The following is a 21795-nucleotide window of genomic DNA, read 5'->3' on the forward strand; positions in this document are numbered from 1 at the left end:
CAGTTGAACTGGTCTTCAGGACCCTGCTGAGATCGTATTTTTACTTGGCTAGGGCTTAATTCTCTAGCAGAATAAGGGATTATTTGAAGTTGCAGTTCACTGTCCTGAACTGCAATAGAGTAATGAGCCACAATTTACAGGACACAAATAAAAGAAACAGCTTTGCAGAATCACCGAATCACAGGATGGGTCAGGCTGGAAGGGACCAGTGGGACATCTGATCCCACCTCCCTGCTCGAGCAAGGTCAGCCCAGCGCACATGGCACAGGATTGTGTCCAGATGGTTCTTGAATATCTCCAGGGAGGGAAACTCTACACTCCCTCTGTGCAGCCTGTGCCAGTGCTCAGAACAGTAAAGTTCTTCCTCATATTCAGGTGGAACTTCCTGTGCATCAGTTTCTGCCCCTTTCCTCGTGTTCTGTAGCTCAGCACCACTGAGAAGAGCCTGACTCCATCCTCTGTCACCCTCCCTTTAGATATTTATCAACCTTGCTGAGGGCTCCTCTCAGTTGTTTCTTCTCGAGGCTGAACAGGCTCAGTTCCCCAATTCTTTCCTCCTAAGAGAGATTCTCCAGACCCTTGACCAACTCAGTAGCTCTTTGCTGGACCTGCTGTAGGAGCTCCTTTTCCTGAGGAGCCCAGACCTGTCCACAGCACTCCAGATGTGTCTCCCCAGGGCTGAGCACAGGGGCAGCATCACCTCCCTTGACCTGCTGGCGCTGTTCCTCCTAACACACCCCAGGGCTCCATTGCCCTTCTTGGTCACAAGGACTCACTGCTGGGCCATGGACAGGACCCCCAGGTCCTTCTCTGCAGAGCTGCCTTCCAGCAGGTCAGCTCCAGCCTGTGCTGCTCCGTGGGTTTGTTCCTCCCCAGGAGCAGGACCCTGGGTTTGCCCTTGCTGAATTTCAGAAGGTTCCTCTCTGCTCATCTCTCCAGCCTGTCGAGGTCCCTCTGAAGGGCTGCACAACCCACTCAGGTCTGAGGGTTTGAACACTCAAGAAACACCTGAGTTACATCTAAAACCACAGTTGCCAAGATCCAGGCCTATTCTCTACACTACACAAAGTCATCACTACCCCAGGACAGCTGTAGTTTAAACCCTCAAGCTTCCAAAATCCAGTTTTGTGTTAGGGGTGACCCTGCAAACTACAAGGAGCTTCTTAAAGCAAACATTCAAAAGCTGATTTGGTTGTGTCAACAGCAGCAAGAAGGGAAGGGTGAAGGAGTTGATTTCAGAGTCACACCACAGTTAACAACATGGTTTCTGTAGCTGATGTTCCCCTCATCATGATATAAAGAGGGGCAACATTTTCAGAGACAGAGAACTGCTTTCATTAGATCAAACTGAGATCCAGGAAAAAAAGGAGAAACTTTCAAGGAACAAAAGCAGACCTGAGTAGAGACTTCCTTTTCATATTTAATTCCCTTTTTCCATATCTTTTTATCCATCTTCTAAAAGATACCATCTTATCCAACATGCTTTACCCAAAGCATTCTCAAATGTTGTGCCACAAGTGTCTGACCAGCACCTTTAGCCACACAAATCCCATGAAACTGGTGTGGTTAAATCCCATAGCTGTCTTTCAAATATTTTATCTGTGTTCATTCCACAAAGTGATTGGTACAGTTTTATGCAAGGAAAAGAAATTTCCATGTATAATCACCGTAATCAAGAACTTTTTGATAAGGAGAATGGAGGAAATGCAAATGAAAAAGACAAAAAAGCACTCTCATACAGTTTCAATCAAATCACTCCAGGGTCTTCTTGAGGCTTAAAGCTTTCTATTTAACAAAAATAAGTTAAAATCCTAAGTAGTGCAATGCTTCGTGTTTTAGCTACAGTGAAACCCCACATGAATAATGTGGGTATCATCAGTAAGGCTTGCTGTTTTTTCAGAGGAATTAGATCAAACTCCAAACAAATCAGCTGAGCAGAGAGAGGCAGAAAGCTCCCAGCCCTGTTAGCCCAGCATGACTCCAGCCTACTAAATTGCAGCTAACATTTAATGGGACTATATTACACTTTGTGTTTAAATCTCCCTACTGAAAGTGAACATAGGCTAAATTTTAACAGCTGCTTGCATGGCTGTGCTGCAAAATGCTATTCTTCTGTTCTGGAATGCTTATCTTAACATGAGTGTACAGAATTCTTGTCTTGATCTCTTTAATCTACTATTCTACGCCCTTTGAGGAAGACCTGTGACTCTCCTTTCAAGTTGCTTTAAAAGAGCTACAAATTGCTGAAATGCCTACTAATGACAAATTACCACAAATACGTGGCATTGACAGAGCATGAGTCACCCAGCTGTCCTAGCACTGAGAATACATCCTCCTGTAAAATGTCACATAAAGGAATATCTTTAATTGGGGTGGAAGGTCTCATATCTGTTGACTTGGACTATGTTGAAACACTTTCCACAGTCAAAAGACACAGCCTGCATTAACAGGGTACGAGAGATGAAAGAGCTGGAAACTCCTGCTGAGGAACACTATGGAAGGTATTGCTGGAAGTATTCCTGTATTTATTTGGGTGCTAAGTTCTTCTACAGTTAAATATCAGAAATGCCATTAAGTCTTGGAATTATGGTGTCACTGAGTCACGACACAAAGCAACTGGGTGTGCAAGTTGTCTAATAGGAACAGAGCAAAAATAAAGTCAATGTTTGCTCTCAGGCTTCACAAGACATAAGCTCATCTGAACAAGAACACATCCGCATTAAAGACATATTTTTCTGTCCTTTTCAGGAGCAATTTCTCTGTAGCATCAAATAAATTACTTCTAGAGGCAGGGCAGTAATAGAGAACATCTTGTCTAAAACACCAATTCAAAAGAATATGGAATTACTAAGGGATGATACTGTGAGGATGATTTCACTTTTCTGGTCACAGTAGAAAAGATCTTAGCACATCTTCACCAAACAGGAAGATGATTTCAAAAGTAGCACTACACAAAAAGAACATTTCAATGTAACTTTTAACCTCCCTTTTTTAAGAAAAAGCTTTTATGGAGCAAGGCTATTTAACACAAATAATAGGCAGGATTTGCCAAACCAGCTTGTGTATAAATGCATCCCACAAGTTTTTCAGTAGAATCAAGATTTGCATGTGGAGCTCTATAATGAGGTTCCAATGAAGTTTCTAACACCTTTGCACCGGTCTCATGGTTTTTTTTGAGCAACAAATACCTGAAGACACTTAGCTGTGCAGGGCACCATCTAAGGTGCAGAGCACCTTCCCAGGTCAAATTCCTCTTCATAATTCCTGACTGAAGTGATGCATACCTCCACAGAGAGCTCTGCAGATGCTTTGCCATGTTTGAAGCATGTCAGGAATGTTATTACATTTTCCAAAATCTAATCTCTCAGATGTCCTACCTAACTTCAGTAGAGAGAGGAAGACACTGCTTATGGCAGGAGTCACACAGGTGAATCACACCTATTGGTAATCTCCCTTGCTAAGCATTCCACACAGCTCTCAGGGAATTTTCTTGTGCATCTGATCCTGTTAATATGGTCCTGCTGGTTTAAAGACAGCAAGATGCAAGTCATCTTTTGTTTTTAAACCAGAGATCTGCTGTGTTAGACTCACAGCCAAATAACTGCTTAGAAGGCTTAGCTGCACACATCTGCTTTTTTCCAAAGGTGACTAGAACCAGGGACTGTTTTGGCTGATCTCATTTCTCTTACCAAGTTTGCCCTTTTTGTGATATCTGGATTTTATGTATTATTCTCATGCACCCCAAATTTAAGATTATCATTATGAAGAACTATCTTTATAGAGAGAGAAAAAGGGAAATTTTCTTCTGTATAAAATATTCATCAAACTTTAAGATCTAAGCAAAAGATCACAAGACATTGTGACCAGGAATAAGGGTAGTTCAGGGAACATTTGGCCAAATTCCACACAGAGATGGGGGTCACAAAAAACCTGAAAATGTCAGGAGCAGCATTAACTGCCAAATGTAGGTGACAGGATCACACAACCCTAAGTCTAATAGAGATGCTTGGGGACTTAAAGGTGCACTCACAACATCTTGCATTTATATTGTTTCTATACCACAATCAATAAATTCATTTATTTTCAATGTGCTAAATTTTAGCTACGATTTTTAATAAAATGTCTTTCATGCAAATGGAGTGTTTCACTTATCATTCTACCTTTGCTAAAATTCGACTGTTCTTGTCAAAACCATTAACTATTTAGATGGCTCTCAGTTCTACTGAAAGATAACAAGAATGTCCTGCTGATTTTCATACCATTGATCCCAGGCTTTAACTTCTAATGCCAGAGAGGATCTGATCTCAGTTAAAGGGAATGAGTTCCAGATTAATGACTTTGTACTGACTTAGAGCAGATAAAAATCTGTTTGAAGTATTTCATAAAACTTAGAATATAACTCCTGTGAAAAAAACCCTGAAGTTTTCAGGGGCAATTCCTGGAACTGGTGATTTACAGACACATACCACCCCCAAATGTACAGTAATTTCACAATTATAAGCCGCACTGAGTATAAGCCGCACTTCTGGGTTTCAGCAACTTTTTGGTTTTTTGTCCATACGTAAGCCGCACCTGATTATAAGCCGCATGTTACAATACAGAATGTGATAAAAGGTATCTGTTCTATCACCATCTGTTGAGGGTGGGGACAGTGATCCTTATCTCAACGGCAGATAATCTGCTAATGGGCCATCCATTGAAACCAGGCAGGGCATTTTTCTTTATCTTTTCACAACCCATCCTTCCTCCAGTGAGTCATTTTCTGCTAATGGCCATTGAGTCCCACTGTGGGACTGATAAAATTACTGCATCCCATTGGAAGTTGCTCCAGCCATGGGGAAGAGCCCAACATTTCTTACCAAGATAAAAACAGAGGATTTGGGACACTAAGGGAGCCCCTTTCTCCACTGGACTCCAGTGGAAAATCGGATTTCTCCACATCACCACTGGACCTCCGGAGGGAAACTGCACCTTGTACAGGAGCACTGCTCCAACTGAATCACATCTGTCACTGCAGGAGGATGCAGCCACCATTTAATGGGACTGCTACCAACACCCTGCCTGACGGGGTGTCAGGTTGTACTCTGACTTTGTCAGGGTTTGGAGTTTGTCTCTTTGTAGTACTGTATTTCTATTTTAATTTCCCTAGTAAAGAACTGTTATTCCTAATTTCCATATTTTTGCCTGAAAGCCCCTTGATTTCCAAATTATAATAATTTGGAGAGAGGGGGTTTACATTCTCCATTTCAAAGAGAAGTTCCTGCCTTTCTCAGCAGACACCTGTCCTCCAAACTAAAACAGTAACTTTTCGTTCTTTGTCCATATATAAGCCGCACCTGATTATAAGCCGTACTTTGGGTTCAGACCAAAATTTTAGTCAAAATGGTGCGGTTTATAATCGTGAAATTACTGTAATCAGTATTCTCAGCCTCTAAAGCAGCAAGGCTCTGGGGTGTGCTGTAACATGGGAGTCTGGGCAGACACTGTTCCAGTCTCTGACTCCATGGAGCCTGTGCCAAGGTGGTACCACACTGCCTGAGAGCCTTTTCTTACATGAGACTGAAAAAAGGAGCCCTGTGGTGGTCACTTCTGTAGTGGTGTTCATTTCAGGGTCCTGGAAATACATCAGTATAAGTAACCCCTCCTTAACATGGACATAATCTGGCAGTTTCACTCTGAGAGAGAATTATCCCTTCCTGTCCTAAACTGTTAGGAAATACTGCTTCTACACTTTAACCCTCCCACACATGGATTCTTTTAAGTGGTGGATGAATGACTTCCACACTGGCTGACATACTGTTACTACTGCAAGAATCTTTTTTTTAAGTTTGTAAAGTGATTTATGCTTCTGAAGGGAAAAGGATACTTCACACTTAAGGTTTAGAATACCACAGGTTAAATTTTCTTTGGCAGCTTCCTTCTTTTTATCTCTTAATTGATACAACACTGAGGAGAAAGTGGATTTAATAAAAGATTCCTACCTACAGTTTATGCTAAATCTTTTCAAAGGCAATTTGACTTTATATGCTGAATTTCACTTGCATGATGAAACAGCAACTGCAGCATATGCTAAGTGCCTTGAAATCTGACTCAGTAAAATGAAGACATCGAGCCAGGAAATGGGTTATTCTACAAAGCAGCAATATTCCACATTACCAGTTTATTTACCTTTTTCCTGGGATTTTTGGGAATACATTTGCAGCATTAAGTTTAGAAACGGGCAGATGGAAATCCTTTCATTGCACTCATCTCCAAAGCATTCACAAGAAGAACAAAGCACCAAACGTTATCCAGAAAGACAAATTTGGAATATCACATGGAAGAGGGAGCTCACCAGTGGCATATGGATGCAAAAGAGGGAGCAGTGCAACTGTGTTTGCTGAAGGCAGGGACCCCTCATGTACACAGCTACAACAGCAGCTGAAGGGAACTGCACACAGTGTCATTTAAAAGCCAGGAGCAGCCTAAGAATAAATTCAATGAAAAGTTCTGAATTTTGATCCAGGCACGCATGTAACACTGTCCAATTTGCTCAAGCTTTCTGTTTCTCCACTGCTAAAACTGAAACAATTTTTGACAACTTTCCAAGCAGCAGACATGATAAAACATCTCTGCAGCAGCCTATACATGTTCAACCCTCAGTGTGATCTTCCAGCATTTATTGTTAACCTTCATTTTGGTTTTCCATCAGTGGTCAGTAACAGCAGGTTTAATTATTACAGAGAGTCCTATGTTGGGAAATAGTGGATTGAATTACTTGAATCCATTTTAATTTAATCTGCCATTCATTAGGTTATTTTTCAATTATGCAAGTCTAAAATGTGGTTTTGCTGGGCTACCGGTTACATTTCAACCAATAATTCAACAAAGTTCATTTCATCATCCAAATGCTGCCACAGGTTTGCATGGATCTGGGTTTAGCCCATGTGCATTTGGTTCAAAGGGCAGCTGTCATTTTTCTAACATCTCATCCAGTCAGTGATAAAATCTGCAATTCTTTCTAAAATGTTTATCTTGTTGCTTGATCAAAATAAGTTTACATTTCAAATAATCATTCCCCAAGGTTTTCCTTGCTTCCCGTTTGTCTACTTTAAACTCTCCTCCTGTGTTTGTTGTTGATCACAACATGTACTGCAGGCAATTTCTCCCATTTCATCATGCTCTGATTAAAAGAGGATTAACACATCCTGCCTTAGTATTTCTGGATTCTCATGAGTATTTATTTATATTGATCCAGAATCCAATTATCTTCTATAAATTTACACAGAACCAGTAAAGGATGTAAGTTATTTCAGAAGAACAACCTTTGTTAAAATCATTTATATCATTCTTACATCTTTTAAGTCAAAATCACCTCCTTTTCTTTAAATTTTACTTATGCTTTCATTAATGTGGTTATCTTGATTTACACAGGGAATACCACTAGACTGTCTCTAAAAGATGCTACACAAATTAAAAGATTATATAAAATATTAGTTATGTAAAATATGATATAATTTATTACAAAAAAGGTTTTTTTCAAACTTTGAAGATAGACATGTGATTGCTCTTAATCTCCTTAACTATCAAACTTTTTTGCACTTGGAATTCATTACCATTAGAATGCAAAAATTTAGTAGCCAAAAAAAGTGAAAGTCACAGAAACACCATAATCTCTATTCTAATTGTCTGATCACAGTTCTTCAGCTGTGGAGTACTGCATCCACTCTGTGAACAATAAAAAAAATCAGTTTAATGGATTTTTTTTTTTTTTTTTTGGCTTTGGGAACAACAGCCAGTCCTACACTCTGAGAGACTACCCTGTATTTTATTTCTACGTAACTTATCTTTCACAACAAAAACATCCTAGCACTGGTACGAACTATTCAATTTCTGAAAGATTCCTTTCCCATAAGAAATGAAGCAAGTTTATTTTGAGGGTACAAGTGTGTATCTATTTCAGAAACAAAATGGTTTCTTAAAAAAAAAAGCTGCATCACTTTAGACTGTCTAAATTAATTCTTTAACTTCAATAGACATTTTATTAAAGCATAATTACCAAGAGTTCACCATGCTTTTATTTTCCCTAGCTGGCTCTCTATCTTAACCAATGACATTATATGCTTGTTAAAAGGTAGTTTTCAATAAACTGTTCAACTGCATTCCTGGATCTAGTCTATACATCTCCTTAAAAAAAAAACACAAAAAAAACCCACCTTCATACTTGGCAGACAATTCCACTGACTCTAACTGTGGCGTCATTTTGAGAATAATTCTCATCCTAGTTGGAAAAAAAAAAAAAGGCCCAAAACCAACAGGGATTTTTTTAAGAGAAGGAAGAACAATTTGATGGACTCAGATCTTCTACAGTCTGTGCACTTCAATCTGGATTGCTACAAATTGTCCTGCTTCAAGATGAAATGGTATTCCTTGAAAAAGCCCAGTTGATATCATGACCAAATGCCCAGCTACTTTGTAGTAGAGGCAAAAAACATCATGAACAACTCAGACCAGTGGAAGATTGCTGAATAAACAACCCAGTGCAAGGCCTGTGGCTTAATACAGTAATTTCACGACTATAAGGTGCACCCTTTTGACTAAAATTTTCCCCCAAACCCGGAAGTGCGCCTTATAGTCCGGCGCACCTTATCTGATGTACAAAGTTCAGAAATTCACGAACACGGAAGTGCGAGCTGTGAGCTGAGCCGGGACCCGTGGGAGCTGCGGCCGTGCGGGGGGAGTCGGGAACCACGGGAGCTGCGGCCGCCGGGCGGGGGAAATCAGGAACCGGCGCGGTCGCCGGTTGGGGAGAAGTGACGCAGCCACAGGAAAGTGGCGAGAAAGCACCAAAAAGCAGCAAAAATCACCGCGGGAAAGCACCGAGAAGCGGCGAAAAAGCACAGCGAAAAAGCGCCGAAAAGTGGCGAAAAAGTGCTGCAGGAAAGCGCCAAGAAGTGGCGACAAAGAGCCGCAGAAAAGCGGCAAAAAAGCGACGCGGGAAAGCACCGAGAAGTGGCGAAAAAGCGTCATGGGAAAGTGTCGAGAAGCGGCGCCGCCACCGGCCGAGGGGAAGCCGGGATGCAGCGCAGTCGTGTGGTGGGAGCCGGGAGCCGCACCAGCCGGCGCCAGGGGTGGGCAGGAGTGCCGGGGCCCGCTGCACGGGGAGGGCACCTGGGGCTGCATTTAAAGGCTACACCGATCTTTGAAAAATGTTTGCAAATTGAGCACCTGCCAGCAATTCGTTACTTTGTTGCACGCTGCACGGCTCCTCGCTGCAAAAAGAATAGTGTGCCTTATAGTCCGGTGTGCCTTATCTGATCTACAAAGTTGCGAAAGTTGCCGACTCCTGGAGGGTGCGCCTTATAGTCCAGTGCGCCTTATGGTCCTGAAATTACTGTACTCGCAGTTCTTAAGGAGACTAAAGGTCTGGGAGGCTGCCGTTCCCCATGGCAGCTATTTTGCACTTGGCTAATGCATGTGCCCAATCCCTTGGGAAAAACTGGACAACATTCAAAGTACCCAGACTGTACCAGGCAATTAAAAAAAGAAAAATAAAACAAACAAACAAAAAAAGCCAAGGAGATTAAATTGCCATTTTAACACTTTCAAAAATGAATACATTACTTCAAGCCAATCACACCACACAATAATTATTTCTTCCACAGATGGGGACCACCATTATATGCAGAGACATGAAAGAATGTCTTCAGATTCCAGAAACCTCTGATTTTTAAAGTGGGAAATTTGCCAGAACTAGCAAGCTTATTCAAAACAAAGACATTTCCTCTTGATGAGTAACGCAACTAGAATCAGTAATGACTCCTGTGTTGCTAACTGATTTACTATTTACCTCACAGCTAAGTATTAACACGGTATAAAAACATTTCATTTATTTCAGAAATTAAGAACTGAGTTTGAAAATGTGTTCTCAAAAGCTCCGAGTGATGCAAACCTTATTTTGCCGCCTTCCATTGTTCAGATTTCGTTTTCTAGATCAGGTGGAAAAAACCTCAAGCATTGCCCACTAGAGGGATGGACACTGGCCTGGCTTTACTACAACAGCAAATTGCCCTCTACAGAACACGAGGGATCCCTTCACTCCTCCCAGTCCTTCTCCCAGCACTTATAGGTCCAGCTTGTGCAGGGCAAGCACACACGTCATTTTTCTTTTGGTCAATTTGGAACCAAGACTAGAGACCTCTTCAAATTATGTAGTCATTATTTTTCTTTATATCCTAACATTTTAATGGAATAAACCAATCAGAAATGCGATTTTCATTGATAGGGGTTATGAATGAAGAACCATTAAAGCACTTAAAAAAGCAACCATTATTAATGATTTAGTCCTTTGAGATTTCGATTCTTGACCGGAGAGAGGTTCCAGAAGTCTTTATTATCATTGTGTACATCATCAAACAGCCTTTCCATGCAAACTCCAATCATGAAAATAGAAAAGTTTTATTTCAGCCCACATTTTTTCCATAAAATCACCGTTCTTTTATAGAATACAGTTCCCATTAAATAGTAGTGCATTGTGAGAGGAGTGTAGAATACAGTTAATATGTGCAATAAGATTGTAGTAAAAAAAGATGTTTTATGCATTTTTAAAATTTTTGTTATTCCTAAAAAAAATAAATCTGTTTTGTCAGAAAGCTAAAAGAAATTTAGATTTTTAGTTTTCAAAATTAGTTTGATTACTAATTCTCATGGGTGACTATGACAGAATAAGACACAATCACCACTGAAAGTAGAGAACATTAGTTGGAATGCATGCTAATTAAAATCCATTAAAAAAAACCAATTCAATATGAAGGGTATTAGCTATTTGTTGTGAAAAAGTCTGAATCATTTTAGGAGGGGAACTGCTACAGAACTTTCAACTGCTTAATTTTCTTTCATGGAGACCCACAAACATGCGGGAACACAGTGACTTTTGGAAAAACTGGATTTTCAGCCCCCAGAACACAATGAGACCTAGTTAACAGCACAACAAGCCTCTCTGCAGATTTATTTATTTATTTATTTTAAATTAGGCTTCACAGAGCTGTTAGGTAGGACCCATCTCAAACAGTGAAGAGAGTAGTGTGGTCTCCAGCACTCAACCAACCCCTCATTCTTACCCAAGATACCAAATAAAGAGGTGGTTACTTTGGTTACTACACACCAAATGAGCTGAGATCACCAGCTCACTTCTTAAAGACCAGGGAAGAGTTGCTTTAGTTTAAAATAAGAAGGAAAGTAATGAATATAAAGTTTAGCCCAAGAACCCAAAGACAGAAGAAATTCTCCTTTCAGGAGTTCGTGTTATGAGTAATTAAAAGAAATCTCTTGCCTTATCTGGCTTCTGGAGCACACGCCAATGCTACGGATTTTGCATGTGACCCATCAGCATTTCAAGACAGTATTTGACCTTTGATGTATAATTATTTAAAAATCTAACATTTGTCAGCTTTGTCTCATGGTAATTGCTAGTTCATATCTATTAATCTGTTTGTTATAATTTCAATCAGAATCTTAATCCAGAACCAGAATTTTAAAATAATGAAGAAAATGAAAGCTTAAAACCAGTTTGCGTAACTAGAGCTAGAATTTATTACTCCTGAGAGAACAAGGATACAAAATACATGTGAAAACTACACAAAGATTTCTACAAAGTAAAAAGTAGAAAGTGGGAAAAGGGAAAGCTACAGCTCAGTGGTTACACAGAAACTTATGGCATGCATTAAAATATTGTAAATTCATGAAGTTTTTTTTAAGTGCAAATGGTTTTTTTAACAGTTCTCACTGAAAAATATGCAAATTAATACCTATGTTGTACACTTGACATATTATCAGAAAGACACCAACACAAATCTATGCATATATACATCAATATGTCTGAAGTACATTTTGTGGTTCTGTTATTCATAGGCACTGGTTACAAGTCTGTCCAATACTCATTTTCAGAAATTAAGTGGTAGCGTTTATAGAACATTTCTCAGATACTACTAATAAAGGAATTGGCTTTTAAAATACCAAGAGGATGAAATAATTTGCATTGCCATTTATAAGCATCCAACAACCAAAGAAGTATTTACAAATCATCAACCATACAGATAAAGAACAGTATCAAATACTCTGTGTAAAAAGATAAATAATTAAAATGTATATTCCCACATCACAAAGAAATGTGATCATACAAATATGGCACCATATGTTTGTGAAACATCAAAAATAAATGTAGCACATAGATACCTCTTCTTATATTTTACATTAAAATGCACAGTTCAATGACTGTAAAATGCCAATGTCACAACACCCATTGTCTTCAAAATCCTGTTTCTGGTAATAGCAATTATTATTAGAGTCCATGTTTATAAAGAAATTCCATACTTGAGCCTTGGCTAATATTGCTCTGTGATATTGCTAGACCATGAAACTTACATCCTAAAAAAGTCACATATTTTCTTTAAAATTATCTAATAGAAAGCTTCTCAATATGTGAATATTCTGGGAGAAAGTGTGATAGATGCAATCTATTTCTCTGTGTAGCAAAGTACGGATTAAAAAAAATAACATTTTTATTTTTAGTCACAAATATCAAATTTATTAGTGAAATATATTTTAAGTTGAGGCTTATCCATTTAAAATTTTAATCATCAACAATACTGCAATTTTCAACACATAATTAGGGTTTTTGTTAAAGTACTTAAACTTCCAAACCCTAATCATGTATCTCATTATGAGAAATGGATCAGAAAATCTGGAACACAACAGTGCTATGGAGCTCAAAATGCTGATGTGCTGTTTTGTACTCTGAGGGTGAATGAGATAATTATAGCACGTGGATGTATTTCAAAGGTTTGTCTGCATGTGGCCATATTTGGTTACATGCCAAATCCAAACAAAAGTACATTGTTAAAGGCAACCAGAAGTATTACAGTTAGAACAGACTAAGGCAATTAAAATCTGTTTTCCTTCTTTTTTTTTGGTTAAAAAATAAAATAAAATTAAGGTGCAGAGAGAATTTTCTGTCGTTTTAATGGGTGCCAAATACTGATTAAACAGTGCCAAGGAAAAGTAGTTTCACACAAAAAGAAAGACTATTAAAATCTAGAAATACCTGAATTGGATCTTTGATATCCAGATTTTTCCTGATTACCTGCAAAAGGAGTTGGGGGTGGATAGTTGGCTTCCGTGAGTTTACTGATGTCTGACGGTGGCGTTGGCGGTGGTGGTGGTAGCAAAGTGCTGTTAGGGCTGCTGATATCTCCTTCAGCCACAAGAGTCAAGTCTGCCACATTCTCATCATCTACCATCTGAATGCCTTCAGCCTGCAGCTCTCTGGACTGCCTTTTCCACACCGTGGCATTGTTCTCCTGTGTGTGCGGAATTGGAGACAAGGGAGGACTGAAAGGAACACTGAAAGTCTTCTGGCTGTGGAGTGCTGCCAAGGCAGACTTATGTTTGTTTTCTGAGTAACCCATTTTCTTTACTGAATTTTCATTAAAGTTTTGCACGGGTTCCTGTTTTCCACTGGGTGATGTACATCCATCACTGCCATCACTTTTTGAAGCTCGCTTGCTGAGGCCCTTAGGACCTGCGGGAGTAGATGAGGATGGTTCTGGTCCAGTGGGTGGTAAACGAAGAAAATCTGGAAGAATAAGGTCTTCTTTCCTTAGCAGTCCACGTTGGTCATCTGCTCTGTTACTTTGTGCTTTGGATATGAGTTCAAAAAATTCTATTGGGGAAAAACCCAAAATTGACAAGTTTTTGTCAGAAAGTGCAATGCCATTAAAACGTACATTTTCAGCACATTTATTTTCCATGAAGATCTTCAATTCTTTCAATGCTGCCTTGAAATAAGATCCCATGTTAATTAGGAACTTTTTCAATTGCAGCAATGTTCACTAGCATCACTATAATTAAGACCATCAGCATTGCTATTGTAAGAGTTTTGCAGTTTAGAACAGCTGCATTCCACTGAGCCTTGAACACGTCTTCTATTTTACGCAGTTAATAAATCTGTACACACACGCCGGATTTTTTAATTCTCTATACAAAACAAGGCTCTAGTCTTACAGACAATGGGTGCACGTTTTTATATTCTGGATGGGTTTTACCCATCTTAACTCAAAAATAGCATGCCATTTGAACATTCAAAGATTCAGAATGTTGCAAACTTCCTCGTTATATTGACTTTCTCTCAGAGTAATTCTATTTTATCACAGCTTAAATTTGATTCATGATGTAGTTTTAAACCAGGATGTTATCATCACAGGGTATGATCAGATGATGATTTAAGTAACCCCATTTTACCTGGAGCTGCAGTGAATCAGTAGCTTACAGGTAGTCAGTAATCATCCAAGGAACCATTATCAAAAGCAATGGGGCAGCTTTTTAAAGAGGTTTTAACACAATTAGAAGTGATTTTCTGATCATGTCCCTAATGATATCCAATGGTTTAATATGCTTCTATGTATAAATAATACTCATAGTAGATCAACACTGTTCTAAAAAGTTTCAAAACTTGGCAACAAGAAACTTATCAATTGTAAGCTAAGAATTATACCACTCCTCAAAAAAGAAGCATTGCAACAATAAACAAACTCTTTGGTACAAAACATAGACATATAAAAATATGTAGTTCTTAATATAGGGTCTCTGCATGTCCTAATTTTTCAAGAAGAAAGCACTTTAACTACAGAATATTAAAAGATGCTTTAAAAGGCCATCTCCAACAGATTAATTAAAATCAAGAGTTCCAACCCAGCTTATAAATACTGTTTGAAGCAAAAGCCATAAAGAAATAAAGCAATAGAACATTAGTTTTAACTTAGCATAATACAGTCATACACTTGCACTTGTATGACCTTATTCCTAAATCTTCTACTCATATTTGGCAGGCTTTGCAATGTATTAGTAAGAATGACTTTTTAACATGCTTTTTCAAATGCCATAAAATCTGAATGTAGCCAAGATGGAAGCTTCAAAATGCTTCTTATTGCCAAAGTTTTGCAAAATGGCGGTAGGCATATTAAAACATGCAACATTTCTAAGATGTGTCATACAAAAATGTTTCTGAAATTTCAAAGTTCATAGAACAGTTGTTTGTTTTTGCATTAAAAAAACAGTCTACAACATTTGGCACGCATTTTCCAAACTTAGACAAATTTCACAAAACTCAAAATAAAATGTGAAAGCCTCGAATTCTGAAGTTTTCAAATTATGTTAATGTTTTACTCAGTCCTAGGAAAAAAAATGAAAGTATTAAAATGTGGAAAACAAGTTAACAAAAGAGTAAGCAAGAGAAAATAATTTAAAATGCACTAATATTTTGTAATGACACTTATATTAGAAAACATCTATTTTGCAGTAGAAGTTTTAGTCATTGCATTTTTTTTCAGTTCTCGTCCGTGGACATTTATTCACAGATGAACATTCACAGGTAAACATTCATTTGCTGTATAAATGTGCATAACCAGGTTTTGGATATGCATATGGGGTAACTTCAGCAGTAAATTTTAGTCTGTGCGTCAAATATGTCCTTTGAGGGTTTTTTTTTCTACATGGGAAGATAGGGAGGAGCGTGTAGGGCTGACAGACAGGCCATCACTTCAGCCCATGTCCTAGGGCACGGGGTGTTATGCCAAAATTTCTAAGTGCTACATCGTTTTTACTTCTCTTTTGCCCATAGACATCTTTCTATATGAAAGCAAATTCTCCTATGAGATTTTTTCCAGTGATATCACCAGAACTATTAAGATGTTACAAAGGTAAAAACAGGACTCAAGAAATGCAAGATTACCAATAACCTCTGCTTATTTCTACCTCTAAACACTTTTCAGTTCATTTGCTGAATCAGGTTTTCCTGTTGCCCATCACATCTCCTCCACAGCCAGACTGCACTGCCCTGGCTGTTACAGAGTTCAGTAGAAAACTTACAAAAATTCTTACCTGAGTACATTGCCTGTCAAACACTTATATAGATGTGAACAGAAAGCCAAGCTTCTACACAGCTTACAAAGAGTATCAAATGGGATGTTCAACTGCAGTTGAGTAACTAATTCCTTTTTATTTTACAGGAATTAGGTACCCCTCACTTTTGAAAATCCCACTGAGCACCTACAACGGTGTTTAGGTATTAAGATTTTACCTTCAGCTTCAGAATCTTGACAATTCAAACACACCAAACAAGACTATAATGGTCATGACTATGATTTGCACAACACACTATTAAACACATGGTACCTACACACACACAAAATTTTTCTAAGACTACTTATGTTAATATGTAAGCTAGAAAGTTCACATACCCTCTGCTTCATCCAAATTTATTTTCTGACATTTTTTTTTCCCAATCTTTGCAATAGAGTCTTCTCTCTTTGACAGCCGGACTTCCCTAGCATTTTTTCCATTTTCGCCTTTCATTTTGATAGAATTAGACTTTCCTAGAGTTCTTCCCTCTCCCTGCATTAGAAGGAAAGTTAAGGTACTACTGACATTCAGGTTCTGTTATTTTATACATAATATGGCCTAAAGGAATGAGGAAAATTATTTCTGGAAACACATTTCTCTAACACCATGACAAACATTTTAGTTTAGTCTTGATTATGGCAAAGAGCATTTGCCATAGCAGCTCCCAAAAAATGTAGAAATAAATATAATATTGTTTACTCTGAAGAATTCACATAACAGAAAGGGCCTTTGAACTACAAAGTAGTTCAATCATTTTCAAACATAGATAAGCCAATGAGACACAAAACAACAAACACAACACAGTGAAAGAGTTAACTGATTCATCATGAAGATAAAGTTCTTGACAAAAAAAAATGCTGTTGACAGTGGAAAAATATCAGACAGATTACAGCTATATTCAGTCTAGTTACATAATTTGGCCGATTCAAAATCATGTGTGAATGCAGCCTTTGATATAGAATTCTAGAAGGAAACAGAAGATGATCTAATGGAGAAAAACCGTTGCAGAAGACTTACAGTAGATCCTTGACTTCTTGAAGATACAGTTGCAGTCTGTTTTACTAACACGCCCCTTTGTTTCTCTGTAAACATTGAACATAAAAATATACCTTCTGTAACTAGGGATTCATAATTCCCCAAAGAAGCAAGATTTAAGGGACAATGATGGACACAACAGAATTTTGCTTTAAAATTGCTCTAACATGTACAGTAATTTCACGACTGTAAGGTGCACCCTTTTGACTAAAATTTTGGTCCGAACCCAGAAATGCGCCTTATAATCCGGATCGCCTTATACATGGACAAAGTTCGGAAATCTGCCAATCCGGAAGTGTGAGCCTGCAGCAGCCCCGAGCAGGGCCAAGCCCGCCTGGCCCTGAGCCGAGCCAATAAATCCCGCGATCACGCAATTCCGTTACTAATTCATTACTTTGTTGCACGCGGATCCTCGCAGAAAAAAAAAAAAAAAAAAAAGAAAGAGTGCCCCTTATACGCCGGTGCGCCTTATACATGGACAAAGTTTGGAAATTTGCCGACACCCGGAAGCGCGTCTTATACTCCGGTGTGCCTTATACTTGTGAAATTACTGTACTCAGAAAATAAAGAGTCAGCACAGTTGATAACCCTGATACTTAGAATAAAAACCTACCAGAATCTCCTTCCCATCTTCAGATTTTCCTCACACTGACATGAGTTTCAAAGTTAAAAGATGCTGAAGTTTCACTTACATACTACATTTTCAGTTGTTTTAGATCAAATAATTATAACATTTTGGTAATTAAGTTTGCAATTCTCAGAATTTTAGTTTAAAAAAGAAAATCAGCAGAAAAGACCATTGAAAGGCCATGTTGAATCTTTTCCATCCTGTTTCATGCATCAACTATTTTGTAGACACTGTTGTATCTTCCTTGCCATCTTCTAAGTCACCAAAAGGCTCCACCAAATTAAATCTGCCTACAGCAAATATAGTAACACAAAATCATAGCCCTCTTTCACTGGTACATTGACACAGAACAAACCCACTGCCAAAATGATCTTCTATGACTTAGGCGTTTATAGCTGCTGGCAGCACACTGGATTAGGCTTCACTTGCAATCCTTAAACTAATTATCTGTGGGAGTATTTAGATTGAAAGCTTTTTTCAAAACAACAATTGGTTCTGTTGGTTAGAAAAATGACAAATCTGAGTCTCCTCAATAAATACCCTCATCTTTATAATCCCTGTTTTTCCTCAAAGAGGATCTGTGCTCTAAATCTATTTAATTTAACCATACCTAATTTAGTTTTTGAAAATAAATGTTCAATATCTGTGAAAAAGTCTCCTAATGAAACCCAACCTTTACTCTCAAGGCTGCTTACATTAATCTAAAGTGTTAATTGTGCCAAGAGATTATCAACTGATTAGCTGATAAACTTATTTTTCCAATTATGTTGCCTAGGGTAATCATGGGTTTTATCCTTTTTGGTATTATTTTCAGGAATCATCACTAAAAACTGGAGAAATAGGCTCTGCCACTTTCTTATAGTTAAGAATATTATGATAGCAGTATATATAGCTGCTGTAGAACTGCATCTGTTTTCCTTACACAGAATGTTCCTTACTGAATAACTGACAAATGCACAAAAGATATTTGGCACTTTATCCTCAGTATTATTACTGGGTGCTGTGCTCCTAAGTCTGTGTGTGGATCTGTGATTGAGTCCAAACAAAAAATTCAAACATTACTACTGCAAAATTTCTTACAGCAACAGTAAAAGTACTTGCTATCACAGATTATATTAATCAATCTTTAGAAACTACACTGCTTTTTAGTTAATAAGAATATATGCTACATGTGATAGATCTAAATTTAATCACATTTACCTCACCTTCACTCAACAGGAAAAACTGACCATAGTCAGGGTTTAGAAAACTGACTTGGAACCATAAACAAAAGCTTTCATACAAACTTACCTCTACCCTTGGATGGTTCTTTTTCATCTAGAACAACCCGTTGACCATCCAGATTAGATATAGGGACACCAAGATCAAGTGGTTCCTGCTCACCACTCTAAAGTCGGATCACAGTTTGTATGTAATAGAGAAAAAGCTGTTTTCAGAACAAATTTATGCAGTCTGACATTTTTGAAAGAAAACAAGCAAAGCATTTTTATGCTTCAAAGTAGCTTCAATATATCCTTCTACCATTCTAAAAAATGTTTATTCCAGTGGTGTAAAACTACCTTGATTTCAATGAGTGTAACCCTGTTCTGTCAGAAGAATGGTATTTCAGGAAAACAACATTCATGGAGAAAAAAAAATCATCAAATTTGTAAGTGCTCAAATACTCTAGCAGCATTAGTGTGTACGTTCAGCAAATCGTGTTTTTTGGAGGACACTGAAGATTATTTTTCATTCTATATTGCTAGTATTTCATTAATTTTGTAATTTCATTAAATTAAGTCAGCTTTAAACCAACATGCTTTTCAGTTTTCTGAAAAACTTGGACTGGTTCAGCTAAGACAGCATACATACTAGAAATACTACAAAATCAACTTGAAATTCCTAGGTATTCCAGCATAATAGAAAAGAGACCATGCTAGCGAAGAGTTCAGTAGCAGAGATATTAAATCAGTCTGGTTTCACAAAAAATTTCTGCAAGGGGATTTATAGCAATTTTCATGATTCCCAGGATAATGGAACAAAAGCTTTAATCCAAACAACTTTCTCTGGCTAATAATGGGAGTTGAGCTCTGGAGGAAGCAAAGTTCAGGCTTGCTTATTTAGGATGTTGGATTTGTTCTGAAGAGAACATAAAACAGACATAGACTAAATATTTGAGTAACTACTATTACATAATGGTTATAACTATTAGATATTTAATCTCAAAATGTAGCTGTAGATATTTAAATGCCTAATTCTCAGGAGAGAAATCATTCCAGGAACTATCATATGACCTTCTCCAGACAAAAAAATACTGCTTGAATTACATCAAAGAATACTTACTAGTCTTGCCACAAGTTCATTAAGATTTAGACCATATTTTGCAACAACAGGCCTTAAGACCTCTGTTACTGGTTTGGTGGGTTTTGCCTTCAGACCAACTGACCGATTGATAGGAACAAGATCCAACCTGAAACACAGCAATTGTAACATTAAGTGGGAAACATTCCAATAAATAAAGTGAACAGAAATATGTAAAATCCAATCTATGGCAAAGTTAAACCAATTTACAGCTAGTAACTAGCTGGAATTGCAGTAGCATGAATCTCTGCTAAACTGAAGCGACTTTATTTCTTTGTTATTATATTGGATTTATTATTATTTAAATTTAACACAAATAAAAGTTGTACTGTTTCCCTTGGCAGGGCTCAGTGAAGGCCTGATCCAGTCTATTTCAGACCAAGGAAAAGCATTCCACAGCACTTCCACATTCACAGGGAGATTACTCTGACCAGTTTGATCCAGGAGTCCTTCCAAAGTGACTCCATGCCTGGACTATAAACATGATGCAAGAAAAATATTTCTTCTCAGTTCCACAAGGCAAACTCACAACATCTTATGCAATTACATGAGATGGATTTGGACAAGTATTTTAATATTTAATCAGACTAACACAGTGGACTTCCAGATGATGCCACTTCTTTAGGGCTGGTGGCACCAGATGATGCAATATTGGTGTAAGAGTAATTTATATACCAAACTGAAAAAGTAATTAACTTAGAATTTACTGCTAAAGACAGCTCTCTTCAGCTCTTCAGAACCTATTTTAAAATTTTGCATTATTAAAACAGCAAAAATAATGAAATACAAAATTAAAAAAAAAAAAATTAAACCCAAACAACTAAATCATCAGTATCTATTCCCCTGCACGTAGCTGTGCCTAGCTTTGGTTTGGTTGTTTTTTTTTTTAAATACCCTTCATCTTTGCCCTGCATCCTCCATAAGCCTCATTTGATTGCAACAGTACTGTGGTATGAAATCAAGCTTATTACTAACAAAACAATCAGAAGAAATGCACATCATCATCAGATACTTACTATTATCAGTAATTTTGTCAGTCACATTTAAATACAAAACTCACGTTTAATCTCACAAAAATTACTTAAATACAAGATGTTTAGCCATGTTGACTTTTCCACAGGAAGCCAGAATAAATGAAACTTTGTCTTTCATATTTTATTTAATTCAACATTTACTAAATTGAAATGATCCATTTTAATCATTAGCTGGCAACTGAAACAGAAGTGGCAAATATTGAGGTAACTAAGTATAGGCACAAAGTATTTCTCCTTTGTCTGAAAACATTCCAAATATTTGACTCTATTTGCTTACATAGCATCTACCCAGAGAAGGGAATAGCGTAGAACATTTCTACATTTTAATTAACACACAAATAACATATGGTACTGCCTACTGAAAGTTCCTTTTTAACTTGGAGACTCAACAAGCTCACACCTAATAAAAGACTGCTCAATCTCAATTTCAGAATTGAATATGCTATGCAGTATTTATTACCCTGAAGTACCTTTAAATAGAAACTAGCCCAGCTTCCTAAGGAAAACTAATATAGAGACAAAATAAGGAATGCCTGACAAAATAAACTTTATTCACTTCAAAAGTCCAGGTCAGTAATGTAATACATTTTACTTCAATACTTTTTCCTGAAATAATTATTTCAGGAGAGAATCCAGACAAGCTGGATTAGCTGAACAAGCAGATTAGTCTGGATTCATTTTGGAAAAAAATACAAATGTTCTTTTGAAAAAAACACACACTAACAAATATATTACCTAAAACCACATGTATCATGTACTGCATTATATTATATCCATACTAATAATTTAAAATTGACTTGTTAAAGATTCAGTGTTCATCAG

The 21795-nt window shown here is 37.6% G+C and overlaps 1 protein-coding gene across 5 annotated transcripts in view; it reads right to left on the bottom strand.

Annotated features, from left to right (window-relative positions):
- The window catches only part of RGS12 (regulator of G protein signaling 12), an 87929-nt gene that overhangs the window by 1026 nt on the left and 65108 nt on the right, over positions 1 to 21795 (bottom strand). For 3 of the 5 annotated variants that reach the window (XM_033060739.1, XM_033060744.2, XM_033060742.2), the window contains 5 exons: positions 19922 to 20048; positions 18890 to 18986; positions 16954 to 17018; positions 16275 to 16428; positions 13082 to 13699 (listed from right to left, as the gene is read on the bottom strand). In XM_033060739.1, coding sequence (XP_032916630.1) covers positions 13082 to 13699; positions 16275 to 16428; positions 16954 to 17018; positions 18890 to 18986; positions 19922 to 20048 — 1061 coding nt within the window. Of the gene's footprint in view, positions 1 to 13081; positions 13700 to 16274; positions 16429 to 16953; positions 17019 to 18889; positions 18987 to 19921; positions 20049 to 21795 lie in introns of those variants that run through there. The other 2 variants (XM_033060740.1, XM_033060741.1) reach the window with 2 other exon arrangements.

The sequence above is a fragment of the Catharus ustulatus genome, chromosome 5 (assembly GCF_009819885.2).
Source record: "Catharus ustulatus isolate bCatUst1 chromosome 5, bCatUst1.pri.v2, whole genome shotgun sequence".
Taxonomy (NCBI): Eukaryota; Metazoa; Chordata; class Aves; order Passeriformes; family Turdidae; genus Catharus; species Catharus ustulatus.